The sequence below is a fragment of the Nerophis lumbriciformis genome, linkage group LG33 (assembly GCF_033978685.3).
Source record: "Nerophis lumbriciformis linkage group LG33, RoL_Nlum_v2.1, whole genome shotgun sequence".
Classification (NCBI taxonomy): Eukaryota; Metazoa; Chordata; class Actinopteri; order Syngnathiformes; family Syngnathidae; genus Nerophis; species Nerophis lumbriciformis.
Window position 1 is genome coordinate 20775935 of NC_084580.2, and position 17307 is coordinate 20793241.

A 17307-nucleotide genomic window follows, 5' to 3' on the forward strand; every position below is an offset into this window, starting at 1 on the left:
CCACGCGCTCCGCCCGCGCAGCTTACCTGCCCGCCACCCCCGTTGCCGGGGGCGCGTAACAGGGGTCACTCCGCGCGCAGTGCGCTCACGAAAGGGGTGGGGCTCACCCTGGTGAGCCGAGTGGGCCACTTTTGGTAAGCAGAACTGGCGCTGCGGGATGAACCGAACGCCGGGTTAAGGCGCCCGATGCCGACGCTCATCAGACCCCAGGGTTGATATAGACAGCAGGACGGTGGCCATGGAAGTCGGAACCCGCTAAGGAGTGTGTAACAACCCACCTGCCGAATCAACTAGCCCTGAAAATGGATGGCGCTGGAGCGTCGGGCCCATACCCGGCCGTCGCCGGCAGCGAGAGCCGCGAGGGCTAGGCCGCGACGAGTAGGATGGCCGCCGCGGTGCGCGCTGAAGCCTCGGGCGCGAGCCCGGGTGGAGCCGCCGCGGGTGCGAGGGACATCGCACCTCCATGCGCTTGGAGGTGCGCTCAGCGCGGCTCCCAGATGATTGCGCACTGGTGTGCGTCTGGGCCGTGACAGCGTGGCACGCATTGAATGTCTCTGCATCAGTCTCCTTTCTTTAACAGGCAAAAGCTTTATAACCTCACTAATGCCTTGCATCGTCTATATTACATATATAACAACGGGCGGGTGGCGGATGGCGGGCGGGTGCGGTTTTGATTAAATGTTAGATCGGGTTGATGGCGGATGGTTGACGACTTTTGTGATGCGGTTGCGGATGAAATAATTGCCTATCCGCGCATCTCTAGTACGCACACAGAGGCGCAGTTGGCGCCATGTAAACGTTCGCAAACCACAAAGGACGCGAGTCGAGGCGCTCGTGAATCGAGGCTCCACTGTAGACAATAACGCGGCGTTTCTTGCCGACCTGCAGCCAGAGTGACACAGCATTGCTCCTTCTGGCCCGTGACCGGGTTGATGCGATACGGAACATTCTCGATGTCCACCGAAAGAGGGGGTAGGGCGGGGAAGCGTCCGACCCCGCACATCTGAAGGGAGCCCAGACCCAGGTGTCGCACAAAGCTGGAGCCGCTCTGAATGAAACTGTCAACAAAACGACGGTTTGACGTGTCAAGACTTCATTGCCGTTGGCGGCGTAAACCTGGCATGACCGACGTGTACCTTGGCATGAGTTTGTAGGTTGCATCCAGGGCGGTGGTGAAGGTGGACACGAGGATGGCGTCAAAGTAGGAGGGGATGAGATAGCGTGGGATGTGTTTCAGGTAAGCAAACATGGCGGCCAGCCACTGGCCAACCTGCAGACATGACAAGGAAATGAAGGTCAGTCTTTCAATTGAAGTGAATTAATTGACTCATTTTATGTTCAACATATGTTTATATCCAACTTGGAGAACGCAAACCACCAGGTTTGAGTAAAGAATGGTTGAGAAAGAGCCTTAGGTGGACATTCGCATGTGAACTGGAATTAGCCCTCTCATAAGGACATACTTGCCAACCCTCCCGAATTTTCCGGGAGACTCCCGAAATTCAGCGCCTCTCCCGAAAACATCCCGGGACAAATATTCTCCCGAAAATCTCCCGATTTTCCGCCGGAGCTGGAGGCCACGCCCCCTCCAGCTCCATGCGGACCTGAGTGAGGACAGCCTTTTTTCACGATGGGAGGACAACAGGGTGACAAGAACTAAATCATCCAGACAAGAGATAAATTGTATTATTATGTTTATCTTACCTAAAAATAAATATATTTAGTAATTAAAAAAAAAAAAAAACTAAATAAATTTTTACTATATTTTGCTAAACACATCAAAATTAATTGTATTTTTATTTGTATTTTTTCTGACTCCTTATTACATCCAGGCAATAGAATTATACATTAAAATAAACATATTTGAAATAATTCATTTTAAATTATCATAATAATTCATTTAAAATGACTATATTAATTATTAAAATAATTGCTTGTTTATCAACAACTTTTATTTTCAGGATGTAGAGATATATATATATATATATATATATATATATATATATATATATATATATATATGAAATACTTGATTCTAGCTGTCAATATACTCCTCCCCTCTTAACCACGCCCCCAACCACGCCCTGCCCCACCCCCGACCACGCCCCCACCCCCCACCTCCCGAAATCGGAGGTCTCAAGGTTGGCAAGTATGCATAAGGAGGAGCAATAAAACCAGACTTCGGAATGCAAAAGTTGTAGCTCTATCCTGGCGGAGAGAGTCCATGTTTATCTTAAACGTCAAACCTACAAGTTATGGTATACATCTGTTGTTTTCCAGTCACTACGCACAAACACCTCCTTACATGGTCGGGTTGTGCTGTTCTGACTTAGCACGAGGGCTGCAACTAACAACTAATTTGATAATCGATTAATCTGTCGATTATTACTTCAATTAAACGATTAATAATCGGACAAAAGAGACAAACTACATTTCTATCCTTTCCAGTATTTTATTGAAAAAAAAACCAGCATACTGGCACCATACTTATTTTGATTATTGTTTCTCAGCTGTTTGTAATTTTTGCAGTTTATAAATAAAGGTTTATTATAACAAAAAAAAAAAAAATTAAAGCTGCAAGCAGCGATGCATGGGACCGACTCTGAGGGCTCATAAAATCCAAACCGGAGCAGAAATTAAAACTCTTTCATCAACTTTTAATCAGAAGGGTTCAATCTCATCTGTGTCACCTTTCCATAAAACGTGGGGCCCCCTCCTAGACCTTGTTAGGGACAAGCTTGACATCACCCCAAGCGATTCGAGTAACGCAACTTAGACAGAGCTGACCGCTGAAGCCCCGCCACCGACCCTCATTCCTTGTGTTTATTTACTTTTACGTTATATATTTTTTTGCATATCTTACATAGTATTTATTTATTTTACCTTATTTATCTTTTGTTTATCTTTAATATATTTGTTAGATTGAAGCTAAGTTTGCATATATTCATGTGTGTCTATATTTGTTGTGGGCACTAAGTGACAATTACCTTGGGAATTAAAGTGGGTGGGCATTGTAAGGGGTGGGGTTTACTATGTTACATATTGTAAAATGTGCAGATACCTCAACTTGCTGTTGCCATGATCCATCATACTGTACTGTCTGCAAATTCAATAAAAATATTGTGAAAAAAAAAAAAAGAAGGGTTCAATCTCTCTCCTGTGCTAATTTGAAGCCGACACAACAAACGCGCTCAAAGGAGATTATGTTTGGAAAAAAGTGACTGTTTTTACACAACTTTTGTTTTGAAGGGGGAATTACAAACTTCCTGTTGATTTTTGCTGGGGGTTGTCAGTGTATGCAATCTAGGTCTAAGTGAGACCTACATAGAGGTTTTTGTTTCATGTGTCTACGACATTCTTACTGGGAGTTACAGGCAGTTTTGTGTGTGTTTTCTTCCTACGGGGCGCAATTTTGAGTTTTGGGGTTTGGTTTTTTGATTAGATCGCAATTTTTGCCAGTCCTGATGTGTGTGTCCAATTTGGTGAGTTTTGAAGCATGTTAAGGGGGTCAAATTACAGCTCAAAGAGGCGGCGGTATAATAAACGATGGACGGGACCGACTTTGAGGGCTTATAAAATTCAAACCGGAGCAGAAATTAAAACTTTCTTTTAATCAGAAGGGTTCAATCTCTCTCCTGTGCTAATTTGAAGCCGACACGACAAACGCGCTCAGAGGAGATAATGTTTGAAAAAAGGTGACTGTTTTTGCACAACTTTTGTTTTGAGGGGGGAATTGCAAACTTCCTGTTGATTTTTGTTGGGGGTTGTCAGTGTATGGAAAGGATGCCTTAATGGTGGAGAGCAGCCTTGGAGGCCATTTTATAGATGACATCGCCATAATCAAACAGGGGGAGTCTGGTGGTCATCTCCATCAGACCGTGTTTGGCAAAACCTGTGCTTTGTTGCGGCCCAGGGACCCCAATCTGGCCCTAACTTTGGCCTGCAGGGTATGATGTGGGTCCTGAGGTAAAAAGAGCAGGTCCAAGCAGAGACCCGAGTTGTGTCCAGGAGGCTGCGATACCTTTGACCACACATCATTTATGTACACTGCAAAAAGTCAGTGTTCAAAAACAAGGAAAAAAAATGAAAGCTGCAAGCAGCGATGGACAGGACCGACTTTGATGGCACATAAAATCCAAACCGAAACAGTAATTAAAACTTTTTGGTCAACTTTTAATCAGAAGGGTTCAATCTCTCTCCTGTGCTAATTTGAAGCCGACACGACAAACGCGCTCAGAGGAGATAATGTTTGAAAAAAGGTGACTGTTTTTGCACAACTTTTGTTTTGAGGGGGGAATTGCAAACTTCCTGTTGGTTTTTGCTGGGGGTTGTCAGTGTATGCAATCTAGGTCTAAGTGAGACCTACATAGAGGTTTTTGTTTCATGTCTCTACGACAGTCCTACTGGGAGTTACAGGCAGTTTTGTGTGTGTTTTCTTCCTACGGGGCGCAATTTTGAGTTTTGGGGTTTGTTTTTTTGATTAGATCGCAATTTTCGCCAGTCCTGATGTGTGTGTGTTCAATTTGGTGAGTTTTGAAGCATGTTAAGGGGGTCAAATTACAGCTCAAAGAGGCGGCGGTATAATAAACGATGGACGGGACCGACTTTGAGGGCTCATAAAATCCAAACCGGAGCAGAAATTAAAACTCTTTCATCAACTTTTAATCAGAAGGGTTCAATCTCTCTCCTGTGCTAATTTGAAGCCGACACGACAAACGCGCTCAGAGGAGATAATGCTTGAAAAAAGGTGACTGTTTTTACACAACTTTTGTTTTGAAGGGGGAATTGCAAACTTCCTGTTGATTTTTGCTGGGGGTTGTCAGTGTATGAAATCTAGGTCTAAGTGAGACCTACATAGAGGTTTTTGTTTCATGTCTCTACGACATTCCTACTGAGAGTTACAGGCAGTTTTGTGTATGTTTTCTTCCTACGGGGCGCAATTTTGAGTTTTGGGGTTTGGTTTTTTGATTAGATCGCAATTTTCGCCAGTCCTGACGTGTGTGTCCAATTTGGTGAGTTTTGAAGCATGTTAAGGGGGTCAAATTACAGCTCAAAGAGGCGGCGGTATAATAATAACAAAACGCTAGAAATTCAATAGGGTCCTCTGTCCCAAAGGGACTCGGTCCCTAATAAAAAAAAAAAGTAACCTCTGTGCATGCGCATAGCATAGATCCAACGAATCGATGACTAAATTAATCGCCAACTATTTTTTATAATCGATTTTAATCGATTTAATCGATTAGTTGTTGCAGCCCAACTAAGCACACACCCAGACAGAGTAAGAAGGAATATATAACTGATGGTTTGGCCTCTCCAGGGCAGGAGTCCTTCATATTTGACCTGACATCCTTCACTATTCCACCAAAGGTTTCCAAAAATAATTTTTCTTATCATAATAGTGTTTTTTTCTTCTTTACACACAATAGATTTGGTGGCAGGACCCCATTCTGAGCTCAGTCATTTTATTTTGAAGGCTGTATGGGAAAAAACGTTGACTTTACAGCGTCACTATCTCCAAAACCCGTTTCCATATGAGTTGGGAAATTGTGTTAGATGTAAATATAAACGGAATACAATGATTTGCAAATCATTTTCAACCCATATTCAGTTGAATATGCTACAAAGACAACATATTTGATGTTCAAACTCATAAACATTTTTTTTTGTTGTTGCCAATAATCATTAACTTTAGAATTTGATGCCAGCAACACGTGACAAAGAAGTCGGGAAAGGTGGCAATAAATACTGATAAAGTTGAGGAATGCTCATCAAACACTTATTTGGAACATCCCACAGGTGTGCAGGCTAATTGGGAACAGGTGGGTGCCATGATTGGGTATAAAAACAGCTTCCCAAAATAATGCTCAGTCTTTCACAAGAAAGGATGGGGCGAGGTACACCCCTTTGTCCACAACTGCGTGAGCAAATAGTCAAACAGTTTAAGAACAACGTTTCTCAAAGTGCAATTGCAAGGAATTCAGGGATTTCAACATCTACGGTCCATAATATCATCAAAAGGTTCAGAGAATCTGGAGAAATCACTCTACGTAAGCGGCATGGCCGGAAACCAACATTGAATGACCGTGACCTTCGATCCCTCAGACGGCACTATATCAAAAACCGACATCAATCTCTATAGGATATCACCACATGGGCTCAGGAACACTTCAGAAAACCACTGTCACTAAATACAGTTGGTCGCTACATCTGTAAGTGCAAGTTAAAGCTCTACTATGCAAAGCGAAAGCCATTTATCGACAACACCCAGAAACGCCGCCGGCTTCTCTGGGCCCGAGATCATCTAAGATGGACTCATGCAAAGTGGAAAAGTGTTCTGTGGTCTGACGAGTCCACATTTCAAATTGTTTTTGGAAATATTCGACATCGTGTCATCCGGACCAAAGGGGAAGCGAACCATCCAGACTGTTATCGACGCAAAGTTCAAAAGCCAGCATCTGTGATGGTATGGGGGTGCATTAGTGCCCAAGGCATGGGTAACTTACACATCTGTGAAGGCACCATTAATGCTGAAAGGTACATACAGGTTTTGGAACGTTGTGACTTCACCTGTGCCAGAGGTCCTTCCCGCCGTGTGAGTCTATTGGAGACATAGTCGATCATCCAGTCCCCCTGTCTCAGGTTGGCACAAACAGGATGGCCCAGGTCATTGTTGGCACGGATATCAGCGAGCACAGACATCAGTCCTGCAGGGCACAGGGTTTAGAATCAGGGACACTTGTTCACTCTGCAAGAAACAACTCAAAAATGTTTTGTTGTGCAGCAACCAAACAAATTTGAAAAGTTTAAATAATATCAAATATTTAAATGTATATACCATAAACTCCCGACTATTACTTTTTTCCTATGCTAATTTATGGATTTTTCTTCGCTGACAGCCGTAAAGCAAATAGTTTTCCTTAAAGGCCTACTGAAACCCACTACTACCGACCACGCAGTCTGATAGTTTACTAAAGTTGAAATTTCTGCTCCGGTTTGGATTTTATGAGCCCTCAAAGCGCAATTTTAAATTTTGCGCGAAATATCCTGCTGAAAACGTCTCGATATGACGACGTCTGCGCGTGACGTCACGGATTGTAGAGGACATTTTGGGACAGCATGGTGGCCAGCTATTAAGTCGTCTGTTTTCATCGCGAAACTCCACAGCATTCTGGACATCTGTGTTGGTGAATCTTTTGCAATTTGTTCAATGAACAATGGAGACAGCAAAGAAGAAAGCTGTAGGTGGGAAGCGGTGTATTGCGGCCGGCTGCGGCAACACAAACACGGCCGGTGTTTCATTGTTTACATTAACGGAAGATGACAGTCAAGCTTTACCATTGGCTTGTGGAGAACATTGGCTTGTGGCGGGTTATACGGACGGGAGGGGGGAGGTGTTTGTTATGCGGGATTAATTTGTGGCATATTAAATATAAGCCTGGTTGTGTTGTGGCTAATAGAGTCTTGTGTTTATTTACTGTTTTAGTCATTCCCAGCTGAATATCAGGTCCCACCCGCCTCTCACAGCATCTTCCCTATCTGAATCGCTCCCACTGCCCTCTAGTCCTTCACTCTCACTTTCCTCATCCACAAATCTTTTATCCTCGCTCAAATTAATGGGGAAATCGTCGCTTTCTCGGTCCGAATCGCTCTCGCTGCTGGTGGCCATGATTGTAAACAATGTGCAGATGTGAGGAGCTCCACAACCTGTGACGTCACGCTACTCGTCTGCTACTTCCGGTACAGGCAAGGCTTTTTTATCAGCGACCAAAAGTTGCAAACTTTATCGTGGATGTTCTCTACTAAATCCTTTCAGCAAAAATATGGCAATATCGCGAAATGATCAAGTATGACTTATAAAATGGACCTCATATCCCCGTTTAAATAAGAAAATCACATTTCAGTAGGCCTTTAAACACATGCAAAGACCCTGAAATGATGTTGTACGTGCTATGGCGCCATCTTTTGGACGAGTTCCCTCACTGCAGGTGCTGCTGGGTGAACCTGTACAGTTGTTGAGTTGAGTTGAGTTTGAGTTTATTTCGAACATGCAAGCATACAACATGATACATCACAATTTCCAGTTTCTCTTTTCAACATGTTCAAAAAGGAGTAGGAAGAAGCAGAGCTTATTTAATCCTACCCCTTTTCTTTTACTTTGAAAGAATGTAAATAAAGTGGTCCTCGTGTAAACTGGAGCCTCCGTGTTTGTTATTTTGTAGTTTCATACAGTATAGGCGACATTTATAAACCCTCGGTTACACTTTTTTAAATAGATTCAATCTTGCACGTGGAAAGTTTAAGTGAGTGCTTTAGTTGCGGCGCATGGACTTCATTTATAAGTAAAGGTAAGACCATAATAACGTTTTTTTTTAATTAAATGTGCTTTTTTGTGTGCTACAGTTTGTATGTGTAAAGTTAAAGTTAAGTTAAAGTACCAATGATTGTCACACACACACTAGAGGTTCCTGCTGTTTAAAGCTTTGAACCGGAAGCACAAGTGCGGTTTCGTCTTGTAGCCGTCCATGGCTTTTCTACTCGTATGAATTCTTCATTCATCACTACAAGCAACGTTTGTAAGTTTTACAATACAACTAAAACTAAAGCTAATATGCTGACACGAGTCAGAGTATCTGTGCTAATATTATAAACTTACAACGGCATTCTTTTTGTATCGTTTCAGTTTCACAAATTCCTCAGTAAATTCCCCCGCGGAGTTATACAGTATTTCTTTCTGTTAAGTGTTTTGAACTGGAAGTAGAAGTGCCGTTCCGTCTTCTAGTCATCTATAGCGTTTCTACTCGTATAGATTCTTCATTCATCACTCCAAGCAACATTTGTAAGTTTTACAATATAACTAAAACAATTCCTACTTACTAAAGCGCCCACTTGTGTGATGTCTTGTAGGAGTGTTTTCATGTATTGATCCAAAGTTTTCATTTTTCATAACATTTTATGCCCTTTTTTTGTCAAAAAAAACCACCCTTGTTTATTTATGGCAAAAACACAAAATATGCAGTCTTCCCCCCCAAAAAATGTTCAAAGTGGAATATTTGATGTGAGGTAATTGGAGCCTAAATAGGTCAATCATTCATAACAACATTGATTTTGATTCATTATGAATTTTTAAGCAATGATAGTTTCAAAAAAATATATTATTTTTACATTAAACGCTTAAATCTCTATCCGCTTCGGATCCATCCATCAATTATGAGTTATTATTCTTGGATCAATGAGAGTTTTAAAGCCTTTTAAATGTCTACATGGCAGCTTTGTGTTCTTCGTGTCATTATTGCAACATTCTCTCATTACATTTCACCTCTTTTATTCCACATTTTCATGTTTTTTTGTACAAACCCCCGTTTCCATATGAGTTGGGAAATTGTGTTAGATGTAAATATAAACGGAATACAATGATTTGCAAATCATTTTCAACCCATATTCAGTTGAATATGCTACAAAGACAACATATTTGATGTTCAAACTGATAAACTTTTTTTTTTTTTTTTGTGCAAATAATCATTAACTTTAGAATTTGATGCCAGCAACACGTGACAAAGAAGTTGGGAAAGGTGGCAATAAATACTGATAAAGTTGAGGAATGCGCATCAAACACTTATTTGGAACATCCCACAGGTGAACAGGCAAATTGGGAACAGGTGGGTGCCATGATTGGGTATAAAAAGTAGATTCCATGAAATGCTCAGTCATTCACAAACAAGAATGGGGCGAGAGTCACCACTTTGTCAACAAATGCTTGAGCAAATTATTGAACAGTTTAAGAACAACATTTCTCAACCAGCTATTGCAAGGAATTTAGGGATTTCACCATCTACGGTCCGTAATATCATCAAAGGGTTCAGAGAATCTGGAGAAATCACTGCACGTAAGCAGCTAAGCCCGTGACCTTCGATCCCTCAGGCTGTACTGCATCAACAAGCGACATCAGTGTGTAAAGGATATCACCACATGGGCTCAGGAACACTTCAGAAACCCACTGTCAGTAACTACAGTTGGTCGCTACATCTGTAAGTGCAAGTTAAAACTCTCCTAAGCGAGGCGAAAACCGTTTATCAACAACACCCAGAAACGCCGTCGGCTTCGCTGGGCCTGAGCTCATCTAAGATGGACTGATACAAAGTGGAAAAGTGTTCTGTGGTCTGACGAGTCCACATTTCAAATTGTTTTTGGAAACTGTGGACGTCGTGTCCTCCGGACCAAAGAGGAAAAGAACCATCCGGATTGTTATAGGCGCAAAGTTGAAAAGCCAGCATGTGTGATGGTATGGGGGTGTATTAGTGCCCAAGACATGGGTAACTTACACATCTGTGAAGGTGTCATTAATGCTGAAAGGTACAAACAGGTTTTGGAGCAACATATGTTGCCATCCAAGCAATGTTACCATGGACGCCCCTGCTTATTTCAGCAAGACAATGCCACGCCACGTGTTACATCAACGTGGCTTCATAGTAAAAGAGTGCGGGTACTAGACTGGCCTGCCTGTAGTCCAGACCTGTCTCCCATTGAAAATGTGTGGCGCATTATGAAGCCTAAAATAGCACAACGGAGACCCCCGGACTGTTGAACAACTTAAGCTGTACATCAAGCAAGAATGGGAAAGAATTCCACCTGAGAAGCTTCAAAAATGTGTCTCCTCAGTTCCCAAACGTTTACTGAGTGTTGTTAAAAGTAAAGGCCATGTAACACAGTAGGGAACATGCCCTTTCCCAACTACCGTATTTTTCGGACTATAAGTCACAGTTTTTTTCATAGTTTGGCCGAGCTCCAGTGCGATTTATACATGTTTTTTTCCTTCTTTACTATGCATTTTCGGCAGGTGCGACTTGTACTCTGAAAAATACGGTACTTTGGCACGTGTTGCAGCCATGAAATTCTAAGTTGATTATTATTTGCAAAAAAATAAATAAAGTTTATGAGTTTGAACGTCAAATATGTTGTCTTTGTAGTGCATTCAACTGAATATGGGTTGAAATTGATTTGCAAATCATTGGATTCCGTTTATATTTACATCTAACACAATTTCCCAACTCATATGGAAACGGGGTTTGTATTATAATTTCTTTGGACACCCCATGATCCGCTACTGCTTGTACCACCCACCTTGGAGACCCGCGTATTTGAACGCCATCCATCCTGGGATGTCGTAACAGCCTCCGCCATCCTCTTGTTCCTCTGCGTCGCAACGGAAGAGCAGGACATTCATGTCTGCCAGCGACAGCTTGGACATCAGCCTGTGCGAGAGAACGTCCCGTGATAATTAGCGGGGGAAACCAGCAAGATGAAGGTGCAGTTAAATAGTCAGGCGTGTTGAATGGTCACAGTTTCACTTGATTGGTCCGGAAAAATGTTTTTTTTTATGACATTTAATGTTGGTCCATGTATGGCAGCGACATATTGTGATAGGCAGACTAGTTAAAGGCCTACTGAAAGCCACTACTACCGACCACGCAGTCTGATAGTTTATATATCAATGATGAAATCTTTACATTGCAACACATGCCAATACGGCCGGGTTAGTTTACAAAAGTGCAATTTTAAATCCCGCGCGAAATATCCTGCTGAAAACGTCTCGGTATGATGTGACATCACGGACATTTTGGGACAGCATGGTGGCCAGCTACTAAGTCGTCTGTATTCATCGCCAAATTCCACAGTATTCTGGACATCTGTGTTGGTGAATCTTTTGCAATTTGTTCAATGAACAATGGAGACAGCAAAGAAGAAAGCTGTAGGTGGGAAGCGGTGTATTGCGGGCGGCTGCAGCAACACAAACACAGCCAGATGTTTCATTGTTTACATTCCCGGAAGATGACAGTCAAGCTTTAACCATTGGCCTGTGGAGAACTGGGACAACAGAGACTCTTACCAGGAGGACTTTGAGTTGGATGCGCAGACGCGGTACAGTGAGTACGCTTCCAAACATTTGATCGCTTGCCCGTGCGTGCGTGCCGCTATGTGCATGTCACGTACGTAACTTTGGGGAAATATATGTGCTGTATGAACTTTGGGGAGGTGAACGGTACTTTGGGCTGTGGGATTGAGTGTGTTGTGCAGGTGTTTGTGTTTTTTGTTTACGTTTTCAAGATACTTGTGTTTTTTGTTAGTTTTGGACTCCTTGAGTGCCTGTTTTGTACACCTGAGTTTGTCGCCATGGCTGCTTATTATTTTCACCTGCCGCGTTTGTTCCCGACGCGCACCTGTTTGTCATCACTGACATTATTATTTAAGCCTGCCTTTCCTGTCATTCTGTCTCGCTTCGTAGTTTGCTTTTTGCAACAGTTGACGACTTTTGTTCTTGCTCTGTACCTGCTAGCTTCCACGCTAGGCTCTTTTACTCGCTAGCTCCCACGCTAGCCTTCCTTAGTTTTTACCTTATGTGTGCTATGAGCACCCTTTTCTTTGTTTCTTCCGAGTTATTCCGTAAATAAATCATTTATTTTACCTTCACGCTGTGTCCGAAGTCCGTTGCATCCTGGGAGAACGAAACCCCGCATCACCATGCGTCCCGGTCGTCACAGTTTGAGTTGTATTGGCGGGTTATATGGGCGGGAGGGGGGAGGTGTTTGTTATGCGGGATTAATTTGTGGCATATTAAATATGAGCCTTGTTGTGTTGTGGCTAATAGAGTATATATATGTCTTGTGTTTATTTACTGTTTTAGTCATTCCCAGCTGAATATCAGGTCCCACCCGCCTCTCACAGCATCTTCCCTATCTGACCTCTAGTCCTTCACTCTCACTTTCCTCATCCACAAATCTTTCATCCTCGCTCAAATTAATGGTGGAAATCGTCGCTTTCTCGGTCCGAATCGCTCTCGCTGCTGGTGGCCATGATTGTAAACAATGTGCAGATGTGAGGAGCTCCACAACCTGTGACGTCACGCTACTCGTCTGCTACTTCCGGTACAGGCAAGGCTTTTTTTATCAGCGACCAAAAGTTGCGAACTTTATCGTCGATGTTCTCTACTAAATCCTTTCAGCAAAAATATGGCGAAATGATCAAGTATGACCAGTGTTGGGACTAACGCGTTACAAAGTAACGTTAGTTAGTTAGTTTCGGCGGCAACTAGTAATCTAACGCGTTATTTTTTTTAATTCAGTAATTTAGTTACCGTTACTACATGATGCGTTACTGCGTTATTTTACGTTACTTTTGATGTAGTATCGGCTAGAAACAGAAGCGCTGCGGTGTCGTTCTTCTGAATCTTCCTCTGTCACAAGCCGGAGAGAAGAAAAGAGGCGCGGTCTATGTGTGTGTGGGGGGTTGGGGGAGGGGGGGGGGGGTCGGTTGATCCGCGGTTTGATATATGAAACAAAAAAAAAAAAGTTGTTGGTACGTTCAGTCCACACACAGCGTGGTCATGGCGAGCGGAGTAACGGAGGAGCTTGAACGCCCAGCGCCATTGAATCGGTGTGTTTATAAGTGCAGACTCGGTTGTGCAAAACGAGGGTTTTAAACACATGCTGAACGTGCTTGAACCACGTTACGACATCCCGTCGCGCACCCACTTCAGCAATAAGATTGTGCCAGATCTTTATGAGCAGGAGAAGAAAAAAGTTGTGGATGAACTATCCCGAGCATCATCTGTTGCGCTCATGACAGACGGGTGGACGTCCAGCGGAACTATAAGCGCTCACTTCATCACAGCAGACTGGGAGATGAGAAGACACGCCCCCTCTACGAGAGTCACCTTGCGCAGGTACTGACACAAGCAGTGGAGGAATGGAAGATAAAGATATCCCAGTCACACGTGATAATTCCAAAAATCAAATAAATGCAGTGAATGAGGCAGGACTGGGACCACAGATAGGTGCTTTGCACATGTAGTGAATTTGGCATCACAGAAGGGAATCTCAGTCAATAGGATGGAGCGCCTCTTTGGGAGGATCAGGAAGGTTTCTTACTTCCACCCAAGCACAACAGCTGCTCATGTTATTAAGACAAAGCAAGAAATGCTAAAGCTGCCTGCTCATACATGATGTCCCAACGAGGTGGAACTCCACTTATGATATGTTGGAGCAGCAGGCAGCTATATACTCTGCATTGACCCACAACACCCTGAAGACAAATGTCACCCTGTCTGATGATGATGTGAGAGTGGCAGATGAGGTCCTCCAGGTGCTTAAACCCCTCAAAAGTGTTCCATCTCTACTGAGCACTGAAACTTCACCATCTGTGTCAATGATCCTGCCACTGAAAACAAGGATTCTACAATCCATGGCTCCAAGTGTGGAAGACAGCAGCATCACTCCAGATGTCAGGCTTTATTTCACTACCTATGTTTCAAGGAAGATGATGTTTCTTCTTATGTTGCACTTAAACTTGTTTTTTATTAATGGTCATTGGTCCAAGTTTAAAGAAAGGAGGAATGCCTTTTTATGTTGCACTGTTTTTCATTCATTATGTTAAAAGGAAAATAAAAATGCATGTCAAGTTGATCAACAGATTGTATTATTCTCCAGTGCAATAACAGTACTGAAATGAAGGCAAAAAGGGCATTAATGGGAGCTTTAAAAAAAAAAAAGAAGAAAAAAAGAAGTAACTAAATAGTTACTTTTCACAGTAACGCATTACTTTTTGGTGTAAGTAACTGAGTTAGTAACTGAGTTACTTTTCAAATAAAGTAACTAGTAACTGTAACTAGTTACTGGTTTTCAGTAACTAACCCAACACTGAGTATGACACATAGAATGGACCTGCTATCCCCGTTTAAATAAGAAAATCGCATTTCAGTAGGCCTTTAAAGGGGTCATATTATGTTTTTTTCCCCCCTTTAAAACCCTTCTACATGACGTGTAATGGTCAAAATTTTGCAAAGATCATTTTTTACAGTCCATCTTCAAGCCGCTTTCTGACCGTCTCTTAGAATACACTCCTTAGAATACTCCGTCATCCATGTTGTACAAAACCAGGGAAGTTGGCACGTTGTGTAGGTCGTACATTTTTTTTGTGATAGAGTGATTGGAGCACATACTTGTTGGTCACAAAAAACATTCATGAAGTTTGGTTCTTTTATGAATTTATTATGGGTCTACTGAAAATGTGCTGGGTCAAAAGTATACATACAGCAACATACGTTATCCATTTTGGTGATGTAGAAAAGTTACAATCAAATCAAATCAGCTTCATGGCATGGCCTCGTAACTTCATGTGAGTGATTATGATTGACGACACCTGTTGACTTCTCTGAGCCCATTCAAATAGGGCTCATGTGATGCAGTCATTAGACTCGGTTACAAACGCGGACAATGGGAAAAGTCAAAGGAACTCAGCACAGATCTGAAAAAACGAACATTGACTTGAACAAGTCAGAAAAGTCACTTGGAGCCATTTCAGCAGCTTTAAGTCCCAAGAGCAACTGTGCAGACAATTGTAAGTATAAAGTGCATGGCACAGTTTTGTCACTGCCACGATCAGGAAGAAAACACAAGTTGCTGAGAGAAAAATGGTCAGGATGATCAAGAGTCAACCGAGAACCGCCAAAAAGAAGGTCTAAAATGAATTGGAAGCTGCTGGAACACAGGTGTCAGTGTCCACAGTCTAAGGACTGAGAGGCTACCAAGCAAGAAGGAAGCCCTTAGCTCCAGAAGCGACACCTTAAGGCTGGTCTAAAGTTTACATGGACAAAGATAAGACCTTCTGGAGAAAAGTTCTGTGGTCAGATGAAACAAAAATTGAGCTGTTTTGCCACAATACCCAGCAATATGTTTGGAGGAGAAAAGGTGAGGCCTTTAATTCCAGGAGCACCATGCCTACCGTCAAGCATGATGGTGGTAGTATTATGCTCTGGGCCTGTTTTGCTGCCATTGGAACTGATGTTTTACAGAGAGTAAATAGGACAATGAAAAAGGACAACCAAAAATCATCAGCCTGGAGGTTGGGTGTTGGGCGCAGTTGGGTGTTCCAACAGGACAATGACCCCAAACACAGGTTAAAAATGGTAAAGGAGTGGCTAAATCAGGCTAGAATTAAGATTTTGGAATGGCCTTCCCAAAGTCCTGACTTAAACGTGTGGACAATGCTGAAGAAACAAGTCCATGTCAGAAAAGCAACACATTTAGCTGAACTGCGCCAATCTTGTCAAGAGGAGTGGTCAAAAATTCAAGCAGAAGCTTGTGGATGGCTACCAAAAGCGCCTTATTGCAGTGTAAGCAAATATTAACATTGCTGTATGTATACTTTTGACACAGCACATTTGCTCACATTTTCAGTAGACCCATAATAAATTCATAAAAGAACTAAACTTCATGAATGTTTTTTTTGTAACAAACAAGTGTGTTTCAATCACTACATCACAAACAAATAAGAGTTCTAGAAATAATTGGAAACTGAAGACAGCCATGACAAGTTCTTTACAAGTGTGTGTAAACTTTTGACCACGACTGTATATAGATAAAATAACTAAAAGATAATGATAAAAGCAACAAAGGATCAAATCAACATGTACCGATACATGTAAAAAAAACAAAGGACAATAATAAAATGATGACGAATGACAAACAGACTCAAGTGCAAATGTGGACTCACTGTGCCAAAGGCATCTTCAGGACCTCCGGTGGGTTTTCATCTGCTATACTTCCTTTTCTGTACTTCAGGCTGAATTGGGACAGAATGTATCGGATTGCCCCAACCAATTTCTGGGCTTTGGGGTCCAGACTAACCCTGCGAGGAAGAGGAAAAGTATGTTATGTTATACAAATACACAATCTAGAGACTAGCTGTAAAGTGTCCAAACGTATTCTTTTGATTCTATGGCAATTCAAATGTGTGAACCCAAATGTTATTTTTTTTAAACAATTCAAGATCATTCTACACTAGAGAAGAGTGGTTCAAATAAATAAAAATGGGCTCATAATTGACATGACATTCATACACATGATGGGTATAGTGAGGGATGGGTACCAATCACAATTGAACCGATACAGTACCAATTCCAGGTACCTAAGAAGCGATACAGATACTCGACTGCACCAATTTTCAGGACTTTTTAAAGTGTGTTAATAAATTGTAATTATTGTTGATGATAAAATCTCATTCGTTACTGTATCGCAACCTTTGAAAATGAGCTGTTGTCCAGTTGTTATATCTTGTACCACAATAAGTTGCAAGTCTAAGACATTAGATGGCAGTACCGTATTTTTCGGAGTGTAAGTCGCACCGGCCGAAAATGCATAATAAAGAAGGGGAAAAAACATATATAAGTCGCACTGGAAAAAGTATGTGTTTTTAAGGACAAAAGTATGTGTTTTTAAGGAGAAAAGTATGTGATTTTAAGGACAAAAGTATGTG

General features: G+C 42.2%; 1 protein-coding gene across 1 annotated transcript in view; it reads right to left on the reverse strand.

The window, feature by feature from the left end:
* agla (amylo-alpha-1, 6-glucosidase, 4-alpha-glucanotransferase a) overlaps positions 1–17307 on the reverse strand; it is a 184973-nt gene that overhangs the window by 47188 nt on the left and 120478 nt on the right. Inside the window, exons 20-24 of the mRNA XM_061928652.1 lie at positions 16546–16680; positions 11119–11249; positions 6568–6704; positions 1137–1270; positions 883–1058 (exon numbers count right to left, since the gene is read on the reverse strand). Coding sequence (XP_061784636.1) covers positions 883–1058; positions 1137–1270; positions 6568–6704; positions 11119–11249; positions 16546–16680 — 713 coding nt within the window. The remainder of the gene's footprint in view (positions 1–882; positions 1059–1136; positions 1271–6567; positions 6705–11118; positions 11250–16545; positions 16681–17307) is intronic.